Genomic DNA, 24,515 nt, shown 5'->3' on the forward strand with positions numbered 1-24,515 from the left:
CACCCTGAACACACCATCCCCACCGTAAAACACGGTGGTGGCATTATGTGGTGGGGATGCTTTTCTTCATCAGGGACAGGGAAGCTGGTCAGAGTTGATGGGAAGATGGATGGAGCCAAATACAGGACAATCTTAGAAGAAAAATGTTAGAGTCTGCAAAAGACTTGAGACTGGGGCGGAGGTTCACCTTCCAGCAGGACAACGACCCTAAACATACAGCCAGAGCTACAATGGAATGGTTTAGATCAGGGATATGCAATTAGCGGACCTCCAGCTGTTGTAGAACTACAAGTCCCATGAGGCATAGCAAGACACTGACAGCCACAAGCATGACATCCAAAGGCAGAGGCATGATGGGAATTGTAGTTTTGCAACATCTGGAGGTCCGCTAATTGCATATCCCTGGTTTAGATCAAAGCATATTCATGTGTTAGAATGGCCCAAAGTCCAGACATAAATCCAATTGAGAATCTGTGGCAAGACTTTAAAATTGCTGATCACAGACGCTCTCCATCCAATCTGACAGAACTTGAGCTATTTTACAAAGAAGAATGGGCAGAAATGTCCCTCTCTAGATGTGCAAAGCTGGTAGAGACATCCCCAAAAAGACTTGCAGCTGTAATTGCAGTGAAAGGAGGTTCTACAAAGTATTTATTTGTAACAAATTTTGAGAACAATTTATCATTTTCCTTCCACTTCACAATTATGTGACACTTTGTGTTGGTCCATCACATAAAATCCCAATAAAATATATTTACTTTTTGGTTGTAACATGAGAAAATGGGGCAATGAATACTTTTTCAAGGCACTGTGTACTATATGCTCTTTAAGACAAAAACTAATGTGAAAAGATCTAGTCACCATTCTTTGGTGTATATTGAAACAAAAGTACCAAAACAAAACATGCAGGTAATAATCCAATTATTGGATAGCTGAACTCCAGGATAAACAAATATAGGTAGATTCAGTAAGAGTTAGGCCGGCTTATCAGTAGATAAGTCGACCTAACTCAGAATCTACACCGACTTATGTTTAAGTGTATGCTCAAACAGAGATACGCTTAAACATATCCAAGATACGACGGCTTGCGCAGTCCCATCTTAGATTGCAATATTTTGGATGGCCGCTAGGTGGCGCTTCCATTGCGGTCGGCGTAGAATATGTAAATGAGTAGATACGCCGATTCACGAACATACGCCCGGCCGACGCAGTACTTTTACGCCGTTTACGTAAGAGATAGGCCGCGTAAAGTTAGAGCTAGGCCCTATTGGAATAGTAATGTCAAGTATGGCCGCCGTTCCCGCGCCGAAATTCAAAATTTTTTACATCGTTTGCGCACGTTGTCCGTGAATCGGGATTTATGTCGTTTACGTCCACGTCAAAATCAATAGGCCCGTGCGGCGTACTTAGCCGCAATGCACACTGGGAAATGTAGGCACCCGGCGCATGCGCAGTTTATAAAAAACGTAAGGTCAAGCCCCATTAACATACAACACGCCCCCCTCAAACACATTTGAATTAGGCGCCCTTACGCCCGCCGATTTAGGCTACGCCGCCGTAACTTAGCAGGTAAGTACTTTGTGAATCATGTACTTGCCTAGCTAACTTACGGCGGCGTAGCTTAAATGCCTTAAGCTACGCCGCCGCAAAGTTAGGCATAGGTACCTGAATATACCCAATATTGTCTAAATAAGGGGTCTCAAACTAGCGGCCCTCCAGCTGTTGCAAAACTACAAGTCCCATGAGGCGTTGCAAGGCTGGCAGTTACAAGCATGACTCCCACAGGCAGAGGCATGATGGGACTTGTCATTTTGCAACAGCTGGAGGGCTGCCAGTTTGAGACCCCTAAATACATCCATCCTGTTTTTTCTTCTTGAATCTCGGTGTGCTTTGTGTATTTCTTCCAGATCTGTGCAGTAATCCAGTGTGAGACATTGGGGTTTATTTACTAAAGGCAAACAGACTGTACACTTTGCAAGTGCAGCTGCTCCAGAGTTCAGTAAATGAGGGGAAGAGCTGCTTACTTCTATCATCCAATCATGTGCAAGCAAAAATGCTTCCCCCCCCCCCCCCCCCATTTTCCTTGCATGTGATTTTTATTACAAACTGAAGCTTTACATGATTTACTAAACACTGAAGCAGCTGTACTTGCAGAGTACACAGTCTATTTGCCTTTAGTAAATGAACCCCTTTCAGTGTTGCCAACCTACCAGATTGAAATTTACTGACACGACACCCGAAATTTACTGGCGCAGCCACGTTTTTACTGGCATTTCAAAAAGTTAGTAAATTCAATTTTTAGGTGCAAATTTCAGTATTTAGGCTACAAACAAGTATGCTGGGCAAATAGCAATGTGATTTAAGGTAGATATGAAGGTAAAAACACATATTTTTGTTATTTTCGATTAAATAAGGACAAATTATTATTTAGTCACAACACCCCCTGCCTCCATCCCCCTCTGCCACCAACACCCCCTGCCTTCACCCCCCTCTGCGGTGCCACAATCTCCCCCTGCCTCCAATCTCCCCCAGGCCCCCTGCCCAGGGCCGTCTTAATGGCATCATGGGCCCCTGGGCAAAGTAATGCTCTGGGGCCCCTACAATGGAGACAGTGCAGGTAAACAGAAATCAAGTAGGTAGGAGGTAGGGGATATCTAGGGTTTAGAGGGGTCAGAGTGCTGGGGAGATATCTGGGATGTAAAGGGGCAGCCCGGGCTCAAGGACCAGCTGCTTTGGGGAAAGGGCAGGGGCCCCCCATGCAGCTGGGGCCCCTGGGCAGTGCCCAGGTGTGCCCTCTCATTAAGACAGCCCTGCCCCTGCCTCCATCGTGCCCTGCTTCCACCCCCCTCTGCGGTACCACCAAAAACCTTTGTCTCCATCCCCCACCCTCTGCGGTGCCACCATCCCCCTCTGCGGTGCCACCAACACCCTCTGCCTCCAATCACCCCCTGCCTCCAATCGCCCCCTGCCTCCAATCGCCCCCTGCCTCCAATCGCCCCCTGCCTCCATCCCCCTCTGCTGTGCCACCACAGCTACCATCACCCCCTGCCTCCAATCTCCATGCGCAGTTCCAAGCCAAATCGATCTCGGCTATTCTAACTGGCACATCCCCGCAACTACGGACATTTACAAACGGGGGGGGGTGCCTGTTTTTACAAACTGTCCGTGAAATTACGGACGGTTGGTAACACTGACCCCTTTACCTATGTGCAGGAGCTTCCTGTAATAAAGACTGCTCACTGCTGCTCTCTCTCCTTGTGCAGGATGACTGGTCTTGTCTCCGCCCCCTCGTGTAGGTTTTGTTCTGCTGGGTATGAAGCCAGCTGGGCCCCTCCTCCAGCTTCGCTCTCTTTACAGCCTATGTACAACACAGTGATGCTGTCACTGCTACTTTTTACAAGGAAATATTTGGGTTTGTAAGGGTATTTGGCGCACGCAAAGTGAATTTATTTTAATTATAGCGATTGAGGAATACAGTTAAGGGTCCTTTCACACGTCCGCTCCGTCCGTCCGCCCGCTTATTACAAGTCCGTTTACGGACTTGTAATGTATCCCTATGGGATCGCGTGCGTTAGCGGATGGAGCATCCGCTAACGTCCACGTCCGTCGGGATCCGGTTTTCGGACGGAAAAAAACCCTATTTTTCTTCCGTCCGGCGGAACGGATCGGATGCAGACGGACAGACGGTCCGTCTGCATCCGATTCCCCATAGGGGAGAGCGGAGGAGAGACAGGGCGGTCTCTGCACAGTGTGCTGGGACCGCCCTGTCCGCCGACAGCTCAGCGGGGATCCCTGCTGAGCCGACGGATACACACGGAGCAGACACAGAAACGGTCCGCTCCGTGTGAAAGAGGCCTTAAGTCAAAGTTTTTATGCCTGAAGTTCATATTTAAAAAAAAAAGCAACATAAAAAACAAAAACATAACTGATAAAAACCTTCTAGTTTGATGGTAATCTCTTCTGGATTTTGGACACGAGTTTCTGCTCCATATGCATTTGCAGCAATCAATGACATTACTCCTGGATCAGACTGTTCTATATACTAGATGAAAATAAAAATAAAAAGTGTTATCTGCAGATGATCAATCAAAAAAAAAAAAAAAAAAATTCTACTAAAATCGACTATCAATATTACACACTATATATATATATATATATATATATATATATATATATATATACACATACATACATACACACACACACACACACACACACACCTCGGCGTGGACCAAAATAGGGACGGAAAAATAGGGGATATTACAAAATAGGGGATAGTTTTATTGCATTTTTATAAAAAAAAATTTTTTTTACTACTAATGGCGGCGATCAGCGTTTTTTTTCGTGACTGCGACATTATGGCGGACACTTCGGACAATTTTGACACATTTTTGGGACCATTGTCATTTTCAAAGAAAAAAATGCATTTAAAATGCATTGTTTACTATGAAAATGACATTTGCAGTTTGGAAGTTAACCACAAGGGGGCGCTGAAGGGGTTAAGTGTGACCTCATGTGTGTTAACAACTGTAGGGGGGTGTGGCTGTAGGTCTGACGTCATTGATTGTGTGTTCCCTAATATAGGGACGCACAATCGATGACGGCGCCACAGTGAAGAACGGGGAAGCTGTGTTTACACACAGCTCTCCTTGTTCTTCAGCTCCGGGGACCGATCGCGGGACTCTAGCGGCGATCGGGTCCGCGAGTCCCGCGGTCACGGAGCTTCGGGCCGGGTCGCGTGATTGTGCCCAGCGGTGCCATTCTGCCGACGTATATCGGGGTTAGGCGGTCCTTACGGCCCCGTACACACGGTCGGTTTGGTCCGATGAGAATGGACCGAGGTTCAGTTTCATCGGTCCAAACCGACCGTGTGTATAGGCTATCGGTCTGTTTTCCTTCGGTCCAAAATTTTAAAACATGCTTCAAAACCGAACTGATGGACCGCTGCCCCATCGGACCAAACCGATGGTTAATACAGAAAAGCATCGGTTCAAAACCCGCGCATGCTCAGAATAAAGTGGACGCATGCCTGGAAGCATTGAACTTCGTTTTTTTCAGCACGTCGTGTGTTTTACGTCACCGCGTTCTGACCCGATCGGATTTTGAACTGATGGTGTGTACGCACATCAGACAATCGGGCCACTTCAGCGGTGAACCGATGAAACCGGTCCGTCGGACCATTCTCATCGTTTTTTACCGACCGCGTGTACGGGGCTTAAGTGGTTAAACATGGGAAATGTGAATGTATTGTAGAGATGTGCTCCATATATTGGTTTCTTTTTTGTGCCGACATACACTTTAAGCCCTGTATTTTGCCTTTCACACATTTTTAGACTGAATAAGACAGGCTCTCTTTAGATCTTCAGTCCCACTGATTCGTCAGTTCCATTTCCACCATTCTACAAGTTCCCTTGAAAAAAAAAAAAAATCTCTCCCAAAACTTCAGAACTGACAAACATAATTCTGGAACTTCTGAATTAAAGAAGCCCTGGTCAATAAAGCGCGCTCCAGACGTACTGCGTGATCAATACCTACATTTAAACCATGACAGGCCGCTCATAAATATTCACGGACTGTCTGCAAAATAACTTTTTTTTTTTTTTTTTCCTCCAGTGTTCAATCAAATGGCAATTTGCAGGCGCTTTGAAACAGTCACAAGCTTGCAATTTCATGAGTCAATGAATAACTTTGTGGCCATTTTTATTTTTTACTGGGCTAGACTTAAAGAACTAATCTGGAATTAAAAGGAGAAAAAAGGATCAGACAGGGGTGTGGAGTGATAAATCAGTCAGGGAGAAAAGGGGGGGGGGGGAAAGACAGCATTATCTGCGCCAGACAATCTCATAAGCAGTTAAATTCCACCTTTGTAAATGATGATTTGTGCCTATTGTTGTACGTACGTCTGTCTTGTCTAGCCAGGACTGGCTGTACGAGGGGTTCCGTTCGGAGGGGATTCCATTATAATCCAGACTAAACTGATTGGCGTAGGGATGAGAGTCGTCCTGCTCCGTATACTCCTCATCCACCAACATCTCCCTTTCCTCGGCAAAGCCCCCCAATTCGCGCATTTCCCACGACTCTTGCATAGCCTTTGTTTTATCGACTTGTAAATTGAAAGCTGGCCCCATCGCCAACGATGGCTCGTCAACCAACTCCTCTTGTTCCTCCACCAAGAATGGCTCCTCTTTGTATTCTACCTACAACACGCAACATTCAATTAGAAAACTAATTATACAGAAGGCTTATAATGTAGATTGGGGAGAATAAACAAAAGCAGTACGTCCCGATATAGGGGCAGATCCACAGAGCGAGTACGCCGCCGTATCTACTGATACGCCGGGGTACTTTCAAATTACCCGCGTCATATCTTTGGTTTGAATCCTCAAATCAAGATACGACGGCATTTGGGTTAGATCCGACAGGTGTATGTCCTCGTACGCCTTCCGATCTTAGATGCAATACTTTGGCGTCCGCTGGGTGGCGTTCACGTCGTTTTCCGCGTCGGGTATGCAAATTGGCTATTTCCGACGATCCACGGAAGGTACGAGCGGCCAGCGCATTTTTTTACGGCGTCTCTAGTCAGCTTTTTCCGGCGTATAGTTAAACCTGCCATGATAAGTATGGCCGTCGTTCCCGCGTTTATTTTGATTTTTTTTTTTTTTTTCTGTGCAAGTCACGTCTAAGTTAAAAAAAATGGGCTTGGGGACGCGCTTCATTTAAATGAAACACACCCCCTAATCGCCGATTTGAATTCCGCCGCCAGAGATAGACTACGCCGCCGTAACTTACGGCACAAATTCTTTGGGGATTCGAACCGGCCAAAAGTAAGTTACAGCGGCGTAGCGTATCTCACATACGCTGCGCCCATCTATTTCTATGTGGATCTGCCCCATAGTTGTCTTGTAAGTTTGGTGGGAAAGGATTAGAAACCTGTTGGGCTTTAGAGTAAAAAAAAAAAAAAAAAAAAAAAAGAAGGATTATACTCGTGGTGCGTCGTGGTGCAGATGCAATTTGAGGTCTGTTCTGGTGCTTCGGCAACCCATTCAAATGAAGGGACTGTCTTAGGGTACTACATAGTAAATGGCATAGGTTAAACCCCTTTTACACTGGGGCAGTGCAGGCGCTATTGGTAAAGTGACGCTAGTTTTAGCGGCGATTTACTGCCGTTAGACCCCCTTTCACACGTTTTTCATGCGCTTTGGCGTAAAAAAAAAGCATTTGAATGAAGCCTCATTTGCCCTTTCACATTGCCAGCGCCCCAAAAAAACACTGGTAAAGCTCCGCCAAGACCCTTTTCACACTGGGGAGTTTTTCAGGCGCTTTGGTGTTAAAAAAAAAAAAAAAAGGACCTCAATGGGAAGGGGGGGCTTTAGGAGCGGCGTATTCAACGCTCCTAAAACGCTGCAAAGAAGCTGCTTGCAGGACTTTTTTTTTACGCCCTGCCAGCGCAGCGCCTCAGTGTGAAAGCACTCGGGCTTTCACATTAGAATTGCAGATGAGGCTTCATTTAGGCGCCTTATTTTTTTTTTTTTTTTTAACGCTGAGACCCCTTTCACACTGGGGCATTTTTCAGGTGCTTTAGTGTGAAAGCACGCAGGCTTTCACAATGAGATTGCAGATGCAGCTTTTTTTTTAACGCTAAAGCACCTAAAAAAAGCCACAGTGTGAAAGGGGTCTTATAGCGGTGCTTTTTGGCTGCTAGCATTAAACCCCCACCAGCAGCCGAAGAAAGGGTTAATATTGCCCATGTTGCAGTGCTGCTGAAGTGCTTTGCAGGCGCTTCAGTAGCGCTGCCCATTCAATGGGCAGGGGCGGGAGAGGTGAGCAAGGGAGAGTTATATGTCCCATTACAGAGATTTCCCTTCACTTCCTGTCCCATAACTAAACAGGAAGTTAGAGGAAATCCCCTTCAATTTCTTGGGGACCCCAGAGTCACCAGAATTAGTGTCCCCATTGGAAGATTTCCCCTCTATTACTTCTCAGGTGACAAAAGAAAATCCCAAATTTTAGGTTATTTTCACTTTCAATGATAATGGTTAACAGGACTAATAGAGGGGGGGGGGGAATCGCCCCAACGGAGCCACAGACAGTAATACATACTGACAGGGGTTCTAATCCCTCTCCACTCTATCCATATAGCCAGATTCACGTAGGCAGGCGCAACGTTCGGCAGGCGTAGCTTATGGCATATACGCTAAGCCGCCGTAAGTTAGAGAGGCAAGTGCTGTATTCACAAAGCACTTGTCTCCTAAGTTACGGCGGCGTAGCGTAAATGGGCCGGCCTAAGCGCGCCGAATTCAAATGTGGAACAGGGGGCGTGTTTTATGTAAATCACTGGTGACCCGACGTGATTGACGTTTTTAACGACTGGCGCATGCGCTGTCCGTGGACATATCCCAGTGTGCATTGCTCCAAAGTGCGCCGTTTCAACGTGAACGTAAATTACGTCAAGCCCGATTTGTGTACGACTTACGCAAACGACGTAAAAAGATAGGCCTGTTCTGACGTCCATACCTTGCATGGGATGCGCCACCTAGGGAGCAGCTTTATCTTTACGCCGGCGTATCTCTAACGTAAACGGTGTAACTAATTGCGACGGTCGCACGTACGTTCGTGAATCGGCGCATCTAGTCATTTGCATATTCTACGCCGAACTCAACGGAAGCGCCACCTATCGGCCAGCGTAAATATGCACCCTAAGATACGACGGCGTAGGAGACTTACGCAGCTCGTATCTTAGCCTAATTTAAGCGTATCTGGTTTCCAGAATACGCTTAAATTTGCGACGGCGTAGATTCAGAGTTACGACAGCGTATCTACTGATACGCCGGCGTAAACTTACCTGAATCCAGCTAATAATGTGAAAAAAAGTTTTGACTTTAGTTATACTTTAATACGGCCCTGCAAACCACCCTCCATATTTTCCAATTTTTTTACTTTTTTATAAAAGTAAAAAAACGAAAAACAAACCAGCATGAATATACTTAAAACTAAAATTACGTGGTAAAGATTGGAGCGTAGTGATGCGTCTTCCATTACACTGTCCACATTATCTTGCGATTCTCCTCTATGTGGAATATACACAGTGTCATCTTTCATGTCGTTCTAAAGGCAGAAAATACAGAAGATAATTTGTACAGGTGAATTTCACATTGATAAACAGACAACTTTGATGTAATGTGTATGCAGGTAGGAGTTATTTTCAGTGTCAGTACGGTAAAGTATTAGTTTGTGCAAGAAACTGCAAAAAACATGCCAGCAAAGTGAATGAATACTGCAAGCAGACTGCCACCTTCCTGCTGCATGTGGGGTGCTATGCTGTTCTCAGCCTGCAGCAACATTCCTCCCCTGCCTGCAGAAACATTCCTCCCCTGCCTGCAGAAACATTCCTCCCCTGCCTGCAGAAACATTCCTCCCCTGCCTGCAGAAACATTCCTCCCCTGCCTGCAGCAAAATTCCTCCCCTGCCTGCAGCAAAATTCCTCCCCTGCCTGCAGCAACATTTCTCCCCTGCCTGCAGCAACATTTCTCCCCTGCCTGCAGCAACATTCCTCCCCTGCCTGCAGCAACATTCCTCCCCTGCCTGCAGCAACATTCCTCCCCTGCCTGCAGAAACATTCCTCCCCTGCCTGCAGAAACATTTCTCCCCTGCCTGCAGAAACATTCCTCCCCTGCCTGCAGAAACATTCCTCCCCTGCCTGCAGCAACATTTCTCCCCTGCCTGCAGCAACATTCCTCCCCTGCCTGCAGAAACATTCCTCCCCTGCCTGCAGAAACATTTCTCCCCTGCCTGCAGCAACATTCCTCCCCTGCCTGCAGAAACATTCCTCCCCTGCCTGCAGCAACATTTCTCCCCTGCCTGCAGCAACATTCCTCCCCTGCCTGCAGAAACATTCCTCCCCTGCCTGCAGCAACATTTCTCCCCTGCCTGCAGAAACATTCCTCCCCTGCCTGCAGAAACATTCCTCCCCTGCCTGCAGAAACATTCCTCCCCTGCCTGCAGAAACATTCCTCCCCTGCCTGCAGAAACATTTCTCCCCTGCCTGCAGAAACATTTCTCCCCTGCCTGCAGAAACATTTCTCCCCTGCCTGCAGAAACATTCCTCCCCTGCCTGCAGAAACATTCCTCCCCTGCCTGCAGAAACATTTCTCCCCTGCCTGCAGAAACATTTCTCCCCTGCCTGCAGAAACATTCCTCCCCTGCCTGCAGAAACATTCCTCCCCTGCCTGCAGAAACATTCCTCCCCTGCCTGCAGAAACATTTCTCCCCTGCCTGCAGAAACATTTCTCCCCTGCCTGCAGAAACATTTCTCCCCTGCCTGCAGAAACATTCCTCCCCTGCCTGCAGAAACATTTCTCCCCTGCCTGCAGAAACATTTCTCCCCTGCCTGCAGAAACATTTCTCCCCTGCCTGCAGAAACATTCCTCCCCTGCCTGCAGAAACATTTCTCCCCTGCCTGCAGAAACATTTCTCCCCTGCCTGCAGAAACATTCCTCCCCTGCCTGCAGAAACATTCCTCCCCTGCCTGCAGAAACATGTCTCCCCTGCCTGCAGCAACATTCCTCCCCTGCCTGCAGCAACATTCCTCCCCTGCCTGCAGAAACATTTCTTCTAAAATGTACCCTGAGCAGTGCATGTGAAGCTCAGTGTACATTTATATCTTTCTTTAGTGTCAGGATTAATTTTCTCCGTTACACCATCCCAGGTCAGCCAATCAATAGGGTCGAAGGCGCTGGACCCAGAAGAAAATCATGCAAAGATGTTAGTGGCGGTGAGGGGGCATGCATTGCTGGAGGAAAGGCAAGTAAAAAAGGAGTTAAATTCTTCTTTAACCACTTAAGACCTTTAGGCAGCTAAAGGACCCGGCCAGTTTTTGCGATTCGGCACTGCGTCGCTTTAACTGACAATTGCGCGGTCGTGCGACGTGGCTCCCAAACAAAATTGGCGTTCTTTTTTTCCCACAAATAGAGCTTTCTTTTGGTGGTATTTGATTACCTCTGTGGTTTTTATTTTTGTGCGCTATAAACAAAAATAGGGCGACAATTTCGAAAAAAATGCAATATTTTTTGCTATAATAAAATATCCCCCAAAAATATATAAAAAAAAAAAAATTGTTTCCTCAGTTTAGGCCGATACGTATTCTTCTACCAATTTTTGTTAAAAAAATATCCCAATAAGCGTTTATCGATTGGTTTGCGCAAAATTGATAGCGTTTACCAAATAGGGGGTAGTTTTATTGCATTTTTATAATTTTTTTTTATTACTACTAATGTCGGCGATCAGCGATTTTTTTCGTGACTGCGACATTATGGCGGACACAGGTTTGACAATTTTGACACATTTTTGGGACCATTGTCATTTTCACAGCAAAAAATGCATTAAAAATGCATTGTTTACTGTGAAAATTACAATTGCAGTTTGGGAGTTAACCACAAGGGGGCACTGAAGGGGTTAAGTGTGACCTCATTTGTGTTTCTAACTGTAGGGGGGCGGGGCTGTAGGTGTGACGTCATTGATTGTGTTTCCCTATAAAGGGAACACTCGATCGATGCGCCGCCACAGTGAAGAACGGGGAAGCCGTGTTTACACACTGCTCTCCCCGTTCTTCAGCTCGTAGGACTCCAGCGACGATCGGGTCCGCGGGTCCCGCGGTCACGGAGCTTCGGATCGGTTCGCAGGCGCGTGCCCGCGACCCACGGCTGGGCACTTAAAGAGGACGTACCTGTACGTGCTTGTGCCCAGCCGTGCCATTCTGCCGACGTATATGTGCAGGAGGCGATCCTTAAGCTGTTAAACTCTATAAGAAAACCAGGCGAACATTTTCGTCCAAAGGATTTTTGTACGATTTTCTTATAGTGTGTACACAGCTTTTGACAGACGTCCGAAAAATTCCCGAAGCGATAAACTCCCAAAAAAATTCTCGTACGGTAACAAAACAAACGATTGTCGTTTAAAATGTACCGTTTTTGTACAAGAAAATTCAGAAAAGAAAGACTGCGCATGATCAGAAGCAATAATCAACAAAAACAGCCCTTGTTGTATGAGAATATTCGTAAGAATTTTCACACAAATCTTTAATCGTTTCCGATTTGCTGTAAAACATCAGAGGAAAAAATCGGATGGATTTTCTTATAGTGAGTAATGCATAGGATGCATTAAAGTGAAAAAACACAAGGGGGTAGATTCAGTAGGGGGCGCAAAACTGCGTTGGCGTAACATAAAAAATTTACGTTGCGCCTCCGCAAGTTTTACTGGCAAGTGCTTGATTCATAAAGCACTTGCCGGTAAAGTTGCGGAGGCGTAGCGTAAAAGGGACTTATGCCAGTCGTATCTTAGGCTAAAGTCGGCGTATCTAGCTTTCTGAATACAGAAAGTAGATACGCCGGCGCAACTAAGCAATTACGCTGCGTATCTATGGATACGCAGGCGTAATTGCTACCTGAATCTACCCCAAGGCTTTACAACCCCTTTAAGTCTCACCAGATATGGAGTGAGATTAGGTGCTGTTCATACTGTGCTGCTCCCTTTTCTCCTTCTTGGAGTGGAAGCTGTACCTGAGAACCTGCATGCAAGAATCTCCCTGCTTCCACTATTTGCTTTCTGTATCTCTTGTGACAATTATTGCTCATTCCTCCCACCAGTCATTAGGGAGGCAGCTCTGGCATGAGGACGCCAAGCCTAGTTCCTCTACATAAATGGCTGCCTCCACACAGAACAAGGTATGGTAAAAATCTGATAGGAAAAGATCGGCTACAGGGAATCCACAGGCAATACTGGCGACTAGTCCTTTGTCCTCTACTTTCTTTTTGGGCTTCCACAGTACAGAGCCTCCAAGTCAAGGGACCCTAAGCTGTCTAAACAAAGGACCAGTTACCTTTTTCCCCCCAGACTTTAGGGGGGCAGAACTGTGGCCAGCCTGAATAGAAGATTTTCCAGGCATCATTTGGAGTAAACCGTGCCCCATCTTTGATATTAGGCGGAGGAATAGTGCCCCACTGTTGATGCCAGTGGCATGAATAATGCCATAGCTCCCAACTGTCCCTGATTTCGAGGGACTGTCCCTGATTTGGAGCAATGTCCCTCTGTCCCTCATCCCTCCTCATTTGTCCCTCATTTTGGTCTGATCTATAGAGTTGAATATAAAATGCACTTTTTATCTATCAAAAAGTGTTTTCCAGCCCTAAATCTTTCATCTGATTTCTAAATTGCTGCATTTGTAAAGCCAATATAAAGGAATAGTAGTGGTAAAGAAAAGCACTTGTGGGCTTAACCATTTTTTTTTTTTTTTTTACAATTCTTCCTTATGGGGGCGTGGCAATGGGTGTGTCCTATGCCTGCATACAGGGGCGGACTGACAACTCATGGGGCCCCCGGGTAATAGGAGATAATGGGGCCCCCAGGCAATAGATTATGGGGCCACACAGTATACACACACACAAACAGTATACATACACAGTATACACACAATACACACACACATAGTATACATATACACAGAATACACATACACACACTGAAAAGTTATTATAGAGACGGGGCAGCTATAATCTTGGGATTTGTTTTAAAAACACAGATTTTTACATACTGTCCCTGGTTTTTACTGAGGCTGGCAATCCTGATTGGGCCCTCTAGTGGCACAGGGCCCTCCGGCAGTGCCCGAGTGCACAAATGGTCAGTCCGCCCCTGCCTGCATACTTTTGCTGATAGGTGTCCCTAATTTCCATCTCACAAAGTTGGGAGGTATGATAATGCACCATTTAGGCTGCTTTCACATTGGGCGGTGGAGGTGCGGTGACGGTATAGCCGCGCTATTTGTAGTGCCGCTATACCGTCGTATTTACAGCGATATTCGGGCGCTAGCGGTGCGGTTGTAAAAAGGGGTAATACCGCGGCCGGAAAAGGGTTAATACCGCCCGAAATGCGCCTATGCAGAGGCGCATTGCGGGCGGTATTACCGCGGTTTCCCATTGATTTCAATGGGAAGGCGCGGTATAGGAGCGGTAAACACCCCGCTCCTATACCGCTCCAAAGATGCGGCTAGCAAGACTTTTGGAGCGCTCCTGCTACCGCACCGCTTCAGTGCGAAAGCCTTCGGGCTTTCACATTGAAGCCTGCAGGGCATGATTTTTTCATGCGGTATAGCAGCGCTATTTTTAGCGCTGTACCGCATGAAAAACGCCTCAATGTGAAAGGGGCCTTATGGTGTCAGGAGGCAGAAAAGCCTCTCATGTGAGTGGGCCAGATAAAAGGCAAGCAAAGGGCCGCATTGCCCCCCCCCCCCCCCCCCGGCCGCAGTTCAAAGACCCCTGCTCTAAGTCAGGGATCCTCAAACTACGACCCTCCAGCTGTTGTAGAACTTCACATCCCATGAGGCATTGTAACACACGGATATTCACAGACATGGCTAGGCATGATGGGAATTGTAGTTCCTGAACAACTGGAGGGCCGTAGTTTGAAGACCCATGCTCTAAGTCAGAGGTCTCCAAACTGCGGCCCGGGGGCCAGATGCGGCCCTTTGCTTGATCTTATCCGGCCCTTGGGGTGCTTTTTTATTCATTGGCACCAATGATGGGGCAACATTCCTCCCAATGACACCAATGAAGGGGCAGAATTCCTCCCACTGACGAGGCAGAAGTCCTCCCAGTGACAGGGAAGATTTCCTCCCAGTGATGGGGCAGAATTCTTCCCAATGACACCAATGATGGGGCAAAATTCCTCCCAGTGATGGGGCAGAATTCCTCCCAATGATGGGGCAGAATTCCTCCCAATGATGGGGCAGAATTCCTCCCAATGACGAGGCAGAAGTCCTCCCAGTGACACCAATGATGGGGCAGAATTCATCCCAATGATGGGGCAGAATTCTTCCCAATGATGGGGCAAAATTCCTCCCAGTGATGGGGCAGAATTCCTCCCAATGATGGGGTAGAATTCTTCCCAATGACACCAATGATGGGGCAGAATTCCTCCCAATGATGGGGCAGAATCCCCCCCCAATGACGGGGCAGAATTCCTCCAAATGATGGGGCAGAATTCCCCCCAATGACACCAATGATGGGGCAGAATTCCTCCAAATGATGGGGCAGAATTCCCCCCAATGACACCAATAATGGGGCAAAATTCCTCCCAGTGATGGGGCAGAATTCCTCCCAATGACACCAATGATGGGGTCCAATGACACCAATGATGGGGGATTTTGTACTCCTGATGGATACAGTCCGGCCCCCTAAGAGTCTGGAGGACAGTAATCCGGCCCTTTGTTTAGAAAGTTTGAAGACCCCTGCTCTAAGTGATCAGAAATCAGATAATTTAATTGTAGAACTCTAGCACTTAGCTTTTGGGGCTGATAACTGATCACCAAATATATTCACATGAATGCGATCGTGTTTATACACCAAATGAATCAGGTTTCTGCTTCAGTTTCTTTATATATTCTTATGCTTGAATTAAGTCTTATTTTTTATTATTTCTTAATTAATTTAAAAAAAAATACTAAAATAGAGATTTTTAATGAAAAAGGGGCTGCTTTTCAGATCTTACCACCAACGGCTTGCAAAGGCCAATGCGGACCTTCCCCGGCGGGACAGATGTTAATGTTTGCACAGCGTCATCCAGTGAGGCATTGTCCATAAAACTGTCATTTACAAAGAGCAGGCGGTCGCCTGGCAGTATCTGGCCGCTTTCCTCTGCCACGCCACCTGCGACCAGAGACTGAACCACGATCACCGTCCGTGTTGGATCTAAAGGATCCTGAAGATGGAGCCAAAAACCAGACAGTGAGACAGACCAAAGTGGCAGCTTCTTTACACACAGCCTGCGCCCTTCATCCATCCGATTGTCAATGTACGAGATTGTTACAAGAAATATAGATTTATATAGGAAAATTAAAAAGGGAGGTACATAACTGATTAAAACGCTCTAATGCATTGGGTTTTTTTTTCGATCTTGAAGCTCAAGCAAGATGAAAATAGGAATCTATAACAAAATTATACACGGCATAACCATTGATTGAATGATTGGCTGATTGATTAAGTGAACGATTGAATTTCAGATAAAGATCTTTGGTTTACTTCACCCCCACCATCATTTACAAAGTGCTCAGGCAAACTAACAGTCTTAAAGTGGGGTTCCACCCATAAATATAACATTACATCAGTAGTTTTAAAAAAATGTCATTAGTCCTTTAAGAAAAAATATATTTTTTTTAGATGCCTTCAAAGTGTTGTTGCTAGGCAGAATAGTTAATCATCCCTCTGTGTAACTTTCCAGGAGTCTGTGCACTCCCCAGTCTCGAAGAATCATGTGACTTGGACAGTACAGGTGCTGAAACCTGATCTGAAACCTATTACACTGCTTGTGCAGCACTGAGCATGTGCGAGATCTGCAAGGCTGAAATCCAGGAAGTCATACAGTCTGGCTTCATTATGCCCACACTTAAGATGGCCCCAGTCAATTTCTATTTTATAAAGTGTCTAAATGCTGTAACAACCTAACAAAACGGACCTTAGTTTACAGACTAACTTTACTAGAATACATTAGGCTTGTGTATTACAGGGGTATTTATATTTAAAAAGTGAAATTGTGGCCGGAACTCCGCATTAACATTTATTGCCCTATGCTCCAGAAAATGATACCTGGCCTTGATGCCTACAATAAACGTATATTATTTGCTTCCTTTGGGTCTGTTAAATTTACTGGTGAGAAATTATTTTAGTGCAAAAAAATAAATAAAAAATACTGTTAATTTCTCCAGAAATCTGAGAGCGGATATGGCGAGCGTCATTTTAACCACTTCAACACCGGGCACTTTGCCCCCTTCCTGCCCAGGACAAATGTCCAGCTCTCAGCGCTGTCGCACTTTGAAGGACAATTGAGCGGTCATGCAACACTGTATCCAAATAAAATTTGTATCACTTTTTTACTGTAGTGTAACTGTAATGTAATGCTGATTTGTCTAATAAAGTTTTCCCTGTTAAATTGTTTTTTTTTTATCACTTTCTTCCCACAAATAGAGCTTTCTTTTGGTGATAATTGATCACCTCTGGGTTTTTTAATTTTTTGCTAAACAAACTAAAAAAGACAGAAAAAAAAAAACTGATGGGCACTGATAGATGGCACTGGATAGGCAGTATTGATGAGGAGCTACTGACAGGCATTACTGAGTGGCATCTGAAGGGCACTGACAGGCATTACTGATAGGGCAGCGATTGGCATTTTTATGGGCACTGACAGACGTTCTTAAAGCGGAGCCCCGCTGTAAAAAAAAATATATATATATATATTAAAAGTCAGCAGCTACAAATACTGCAGCTGCTGACTTTTAATATTAGGACACTTACCTGTCCTGGAGTCCAGCGACGTCGGCAGCAGAAGATGAGCAATCGCTCGTCACTCTGCTGCCCCCACCGCCATCCTCGTGAGGGAACCAGGAAGTGAAGCATTGCGGCTTCACTGCCCGGTTTCCCTACAGAGCATGCGTGAGTCATGCTGCGCCATGCTCACTGGTCCCCCGCTGTTTCCCAGAACACAACGGGGGGAAGTGACGCTCTACCCGCAGGTCCCCGTAGAGTGGACTCCCGGAAGTGGGTGCAAATACCTGTCTTAGACAGGTATCTGCACCCCCCTCCCCCCTGAAAGGTGCCAAATGCGACACCGGAGGGGGTCAGGGTCAGGGTCAGGGTTCCGATAAGCGGAAGTTCCACTTTAGGGTGGAGCTCCGCTTTAATGGGGCACAGGTTGTCAGCTGCTGTGCAGTGATTGGCAACTGATGGGGACCTCTGATGATAATCAATGTGCTGATCATTAGCGCAGACGATTGGCGGCTCTCCCTGTCAGTGCGAACCGAGAAAAGCCATTTACCGCCACTTCCTGGTTTACGAATATCAGCTGTGATTGGCCACAGCTGATCACGTGGCAAGAAGACTCCCTTCAGAGGCTCCATACCATGATCGGAGATGCAGTGTGTCAGACTGACACACAGCACCTCCGATCGCTGGGCTGACGGCTTGTTATCTTGATCACGTCATACGACGTCCGGTCAGGATAACAGAACCACTTTGCCGACGTCATATTGCTATGTGGCAGGCGGTAAGTGGTTAAAATGGTTGTAAAGATAAAAAGGTGTTTCACCTTAAAGTGGGAGTAAACTTCCATGCATGATTTTTACCTATAGGTAAGCCTATAATAAGTTACAGTAATCATCTCCTAAATGTGCGACGTTTAGGAGATATTTACTTTAGATGCAGCCAGTGACGGCATACCTGATACATTCCTTTAGGGCTCTGTTCCGTAAACGGTGGCTCCCGGAAAATACGCCAGCATGGCTCTGGCTGCTTTTAATACTTTTACGCATACAATGCGATTTCCTATCAGTACTCCTCTGTGACAAGCAGGGCCGCCATCAGAAATTATGGGGGCCCCTTACACAGCTTCAGGCATGGGCCCCCTGGAGCAGAAAACCGGGGGGGGGGGGGGGCCACCCTCAAATTGAGAAGCGGGGGGTGCCACGAATTGAGAAGCGGGGGGTGCCACGAATTGAGAAGTGGGGGGTGCCACGAATTGAAGCGGGGGGAGCTTGCTGCCGCAAATTGAGGTCGGGGGGGCTTTGGGTGCAGATAAAAAAAGAAGAAGAAGGGGGGTTGGCCTGGGGACATCTGGGCAGCTTACAAAAAAAAAATATATATATATTTAGAAAAAATAAATAAAATTATAATAAAAAAAGGGGGTAGTCATCCGGGGACCTCTGGGCCCTTTAATAAAAACAAAATAAATAAATACAAAAAAAAAAAAAATAATAATTTTATATATATATATATATAGGGGGGTTGCCATCCAGGGCCCTTGGGAGCTCGGGGCCCCTTACAAAAAAAAAAAGGGGGGTTGCCATCCGGGCCCCTGGGGACCTCTGGGCCCCTTACAGGTGTACTGCCTGTACCCCTCTGATGGCGGCCCTGGAGACAAGCCACAGTTGCAGAGCAGATACTCCAAGTGCAAGCCTGATTTTAACCAGATGCTGAAATGTGGCAATTTGGCATAACAACTTGTAAAATAGTAAACAGGACTAGAATTCATTTTCAAAATATATAGAGAAGAAATAAGCGCAGTTTTTATACGTTCATCTGGATTTCTTTAAAGTGTAACTATAGGCAAAACCCCCCCCCCCCCCCTATTTTGGCTAGAGTAAGAAAGGGCTATAACCCCTGTAAAATGTATGTTTGCCGTCCGTGTCCCATTGGAGAGATTTCCCTTTACTTCCTGTCCCGTAGACAAACAGGAAGTGGTAGGAATTTCCTGCAAATTGGAGAATCTCCTGGGGATCCCCAGGTCACCATAACCAGTGACCCTATTGAAAGATTCCCCCCCCCCTCTATTACCGCTCTGGGGACAACTCAATTTTAGATTTTCTTTTACTTTCGATAGGAATGGTAAACTGATCACATAGAGAGGGAGAGACACAAATAAAAACGGACAGGTGTTCTAATCCCTCTCAACTCTATCCAAAACTAAAAAAGTTATACTAGAATACGAAAAATTGATTGACCTAATGCAAAAATTTGAACATCCAATATTATTTATAATTGTATAGACTTAAGCCTCGTACACACGATCGGACTTCCAACCAACTTTTGTGTGGATTTTGGTTCGAAGGGCGTTGGCCGTGAACTTGTTCTGCATACAGACGGCACAACATTTTCAGCCAACATACACCAAACCACGTGGTTTTTAATCTCTTTACCTCCACTTTTTGGGCAACTTCTGCCATTGTTGGCTGATGTTTAGCATTGGTTCTGAGCATACGCGTTTGTACATCGGATTTTAGTTGCACCATCTTGCATACACACGATCGGATAAACCGACGTAACAGATTTATTGCCCAACAATTGGTGATCATGAAGAGCCAACTTTTTCCGTCGTTAATTCAGCCAATAATTGTCTGATGGAGCATACACACGGTCAGATTTTCCAACCCAACACGTCCATCAGACAATTATGGCCATCATGTTGGATCGTGTGTATGAACCTTTAAGGTGCATCCGGAAAGAATTCACAGCGCTTCACTTTTTCCACATCTTGTTATGTTACAACCTTATTCCAAAATGGTTTAAATTATTTTCCACAAAATTCTACAAACAATCCCCCCATAATGACAACGTGAAAGAAGTTTAGTTGAAACCTTTGCAAATTTATTAAAAATAAAAAACTAAAAAAATCCCATGTACATAAGTATCACAGTCTTTGCCATGACACCCAAAATTGAGCTCAGGTCCATCCCGTTTCCACTGATCATCCTTGAGATTTTTCTACAACTTGATTGGAGCCCACCTGTGGTAAATTCAGTTGATTGGTCATGATTTGGAAAGACACACACTTGTCTATATAAAAAGGTCCCACAGTTACCAGTGCATGTCAGAGCACAAACCAAGCCATGGAGTCCAAGGAATTGTCTGTAGACCTCCGAGACAGGATTGTATGGAGGCACAGATCTGGGGAAGGGTACAGAAACAATTCTGCAGCACTGAAGGTCCCAATGAGCGCAGTGGCCTCCATCATCTGTAAAACGGAAGGAGTTTGGAACCACCAGGACACTTCTTAGAGAGGGCCGCCCGGCCAAACTGAGCGATCGGGAAGAAGGGTCTTAGTCAGGGAGGTGACCAAGAACCCGATGGTCACTTGGACAGAGCTCCAGCGTCTCTCTGTGGAGAGAGGAGAATCTTCCAGAAGAACAACCATCTGTGCAGAACTCCACCAATCAGGCCTGTATAGTACAGCGGCCAGACAGAAGCCACTCCTCAGTAAAAAGGCACGACAGCCCACCTGGAGTTTGTCAAAAGGCACCTGAAGGACTCTCAGGCCATGATAGACAAAATTCTCTGGTCTGATGAAACAAAGTTTGAACTCTTTAGCCTGAATGGCAAGCGTCATGTCTGGAGGAAACCAGGCACCGCTCATCACCTGGCCAATACCATCCCTACTGTGAAGCATGGTGGTGGCAGCATCATGCTGTGGGGATGTTTTTCAGCATCAGGAATTGGGAGACTAGTCAGGATCGAGAGAAAGAAGAATGCAGCAATGTACAGAGACATCCTTGATGAAAACCTGCTCCAGAGCGCTCTGGACCTCAGACTGGGGTGAAGGTTCATTTTTCAACAGGACGACCCTAAGTACACAGCCAAGATAACAAAGGAGTGGCTACAAGACAACTCTGTGAATATCCTTGAGTGGCCCAGCCAGAGCCCAGATTTGAACCCGATTGAAAATCTCTGAGACGTCTAAAAATGGCTGTGCACCGACACTCCCCATCCAACCTGATGGAGCTTGAGAGGTCCTGCAAAGAAGAATGGGAGGAAATACCCAAAAATAGGTGTGCCGGGCTTGTAGCATCATACTTGTGTAAATGGGATTTTTTTTTGTTTGTTTATTAACCACTTCCCGCCCAAGGACATCATATGACGTCCTGGACTTTCAGTGAGGGATATCTGAATGATGGGTGCAGCTACAGGCATCATTCAGATATTCATCTCTTCAGCCGGCGATCCTGTACAGCATAAGAATGATCATAGCGGCAGTTACGCCGATTGATCATTCTTATAGGCGGCGGGAGGGGACGTCCCCTCCTCCCGCCGCCATCCGGTGCTTCTCCGGGCTTTCCCTTGCCATCGGAGACCCAGAAAAACGATCCGCCAGCGTCGGATGGAAAGCATAGAGATGACTGGTGACCAGATGGTCACCAGTCATCTCTATGATCGTCGGAGGCCCAGGCGCGATGTTATGACGTCACGCCCCTATCCCCGGTAGCTTGTGCTCAGAAGCGAACACACACGCAAGTCCCGCCCACATATGTAAACGCCGTTCAAACCACACATGTGAGGTATCGCCACGTGCATTAGAGCGCCAGCAACAATTCTAGCACTAGACCTCCTTCGTAACTTGTAAAAAAAAAAATAAGCGACGCCTATGGAGATTTTTAAGTACTGAAGTTCGGCGCCATTCCATGAGTGTGCGCAATTTTAAAGCGTGACATGTTAGGTATCTATTTACTCGGCGTAACTTCATTTTTCACATTATACAAAAAAATTGGGCTAACTTTACTGTTGTTATTTTTTAATTCATGAAACCGTATTTTTCCCCAAAAAAAGGCGTTTGAAAAATGATTGCGCAAATACCGTGCAAGATAAAAAGTTGCAATGACCGACATTTTATTCCCTAGGGTGTCTGCTAAAAAAACATATATAGTTTTTGGGGGTTTTGAGTAATTTTCTAGCAAAAAAAATTATGATTTTTGCATGTAGGAGAGAAGTGCCAAAATAGGCCCGGTATGGAAGTGGTTAAATACATTTGCAAATATTTCAAACTTCTTTCAAGTTGTCATTATGGGGAATTGTTTGTAGAATGTTGAGGAAAATAATGAATTGAATCCATTTTGGAATAAGGCTGTAAAAGAACAAAATGTGGGAAAGCACTGTGAATACTTTCTGGATGCTCTGTACTTGTGAAATATGTATGTTTCCCATAATCATATTATTTGTTTACCTTTTTTAAGCATGACTCTGGAGCTGGAAGTCAGAGCCGGGAAGCCAACTAAGATCTCACAGTTGATCCCTTATTGACTAAACGATGACACACACACAATTTGGTCCCCAATGTATGCAACAATAGCAAATTCTTAGAATCAATGAGAAAAACTGCAGCGCACTGACACTTGGTACTCTTATACATAACCAGGAGACACTATGGAGGTTATTTACGAAGGCAAATCCACTTTGCACTACAAGTGCAAAGTGCACTTGGAAGTGCAGTCACTGTAGATCTGAGGGGGATATGCAAGGAAAAAAAAAACAGCATTTTAGCTTGCACATGATTGGATGAAAAAATCAGCAGAGCTTCCCCTCATTTCAGATCTACCCCTGAGATTTACAACGACTGCCCTTCCAAGTGCACTTTCAGCGCAATTTCAAGTTCACTTGTAGTGCAAAGTGGATTTACCTTTCATAAATAACCCCCAATGTGTTAACATTTTTCAAATAGGTGAAGACGGAACCTATTAGACCTCAAGAACCTTGCAGCTTTCCAAGCCCCTCAGATAAAAGATAAAAGAAGGAATCCATTGAAGTGGTTCCAATTCCCCCCGGCCAGGCAATACAAAATGGGCATATTGGATACCAATACTTGTAGGCAGCGCTTTTTTTCTCAAGCAGTAGGTGCTGGAATTCAACCACTCCCCCCCCAAAACCACTCCCCCGCACACACCTTACAAACAGTAGGAGGGTCTTAAAGGGGCATTATACCCATAATCTGACCTTGCATTGCCCTTCTCGTATCTAATGCCACCAGGTACCCAACCACCTAGCGGCAGAAGAGAAAATTCCAGCAATGCCAGACTCTTACCCTGTGATGTGGACTCATCTGTTTGTAAAACAGTGGGTCTGATGAGCTTGTGGTCTTCCAAAGACCTGAATCAGTGTAGCAGGGTCTCCCAAAAAAGTGATGTAGTCTCGGTAGCTCCTATGAAATGGATCTCGAGGGCTGGACATAGCCCTTGAGATCCATTTCATAGGAGCTACCAAGACTGCATGCAGGGGAGACCCTGCTACACTGATTCAGGTCTTTGGAATACCACAAGCTCATAACCCTTATTGGTCTACTTTAATAAAGCAACACAGAGAATAATGATGTAGTACCCTGGTGTTTAGGCAGGGTTGCTCTTAAATTTACCTGCCAGGTATAGCAACCTTGGCTGATTGTTAGGGATCAATTGATTTCTCCCGAAAGTCTGGCATTGCTGCACATTTCTCTTCTGCCACTAGGTGGTTGGGTACCTGGTGGCATTAGATACGAGAAGGGCAATGCAATGTCAGATTATGGGTATATGGGGTGTCTCAGCCAATGGGCAGGGGTTTTCTTGGATCCCTTGGTCTGCTGAGAGAACCTAAATATTCGGGTGGAGTCAGGTTATCCGATTAGGGTTCTGTGCCATCTGGACAGCTGTCTGGGTGGACATGTGTTGTATTACCCGGCTGCTAGGCCGGAGATTGGGCCTATCCTGGGGGCATCTGTGAGGGCCTATCCAGAAGCAAGAGAGCAGCACAGGTTGGGATTGCGGCTTGCAGTTCAACCAGAAGTGACGGTTCTGCCGGCCAGAGAACCTGTCGTGTTCGGAGGTAAAGGGGAAGCTGGCGCCACCAAGGGACCATCCGCCTTATGACTAGGGACCATCGTGAGTAGCTGAAGCAAGTACCAGGGCAGTATTCTCACCAACCAGGGTGAATAATCTGGAAACTTTAGCGGGTATCAAGCCAGTGACCCAACCAGCGGAGGCGACGCTTGCAGAGCAGCCTTGTGTGTCAAGCCAGGGACAGAGCAGTCCAATGAAGGGAAGCATGAGAAGTATCTTGAGTGCCAAGCTAGGGACCCAGCAGAGACGCTTGAGGAAGGATACCACCGTGAAGATTGGAGGAGCTCAAGGTGATCAGTGGCAGTGAATCGTCTAGTGAGAGACCGGGAGCTCAGTGGGCTGAAGA

General features: G+C 46.1%; 1 protein-coding gene across 6 annotated transcripts in view; it reads right to left on the reverse strand.

Annotated features, from left to right (window-relative positions):
- PATJ (PATJ crumbs cell polarity complex component) overlaps positions 1 to 24,515 on the reverse strand; it is a 328,942-nt gene that overhangs the window by 195,159 nt on the left and 109,268 nt on the right. For 5 of the 6 annotated variants that reach the window (XM_040360804.1, XM_040360805.1, XM_040360806.1 and 2 more), the window contains exons 19-22: positions 15,538 to 15,747; positions 9,001 to 9,105; positions 5,901 to 6,197; positions 3,937 to 4,042 (exon numbers count right to left, since the gene is read on the reverse strand). In XM_040360804.1, coding sequence (XP_040216738.1) covers positions 3,937 to 4,042; positions 5,901 to 6,197; positions 9,001 to 9,105; positions 15,538 to 15,747 — 718 coding nt within the window. The remainder of the gene's footprint in view (positions 1 to 3,936; positions 4,043 to 5,900; positions 6,198 to 9,000; positions 9,106 to 15,537; positions 15,748 to 24,515) is intronic. The other variant, XM_040360807.1, reaches the window with a different exon arrangement.

Source organism: Rana temporaria, chromosome 7 (assembly GCF_905171775.1).
Source record: "Rana temporaria chromosome 7, aRanTem1.1, whole genome shotgun sequence".
Classification (NCBI taxonomy): domain Eukaryota; kingdom Metazoa; phylum Chordata; class Amphibia; order Anura; family Ranidae; genus Rana; species Rana temporaria.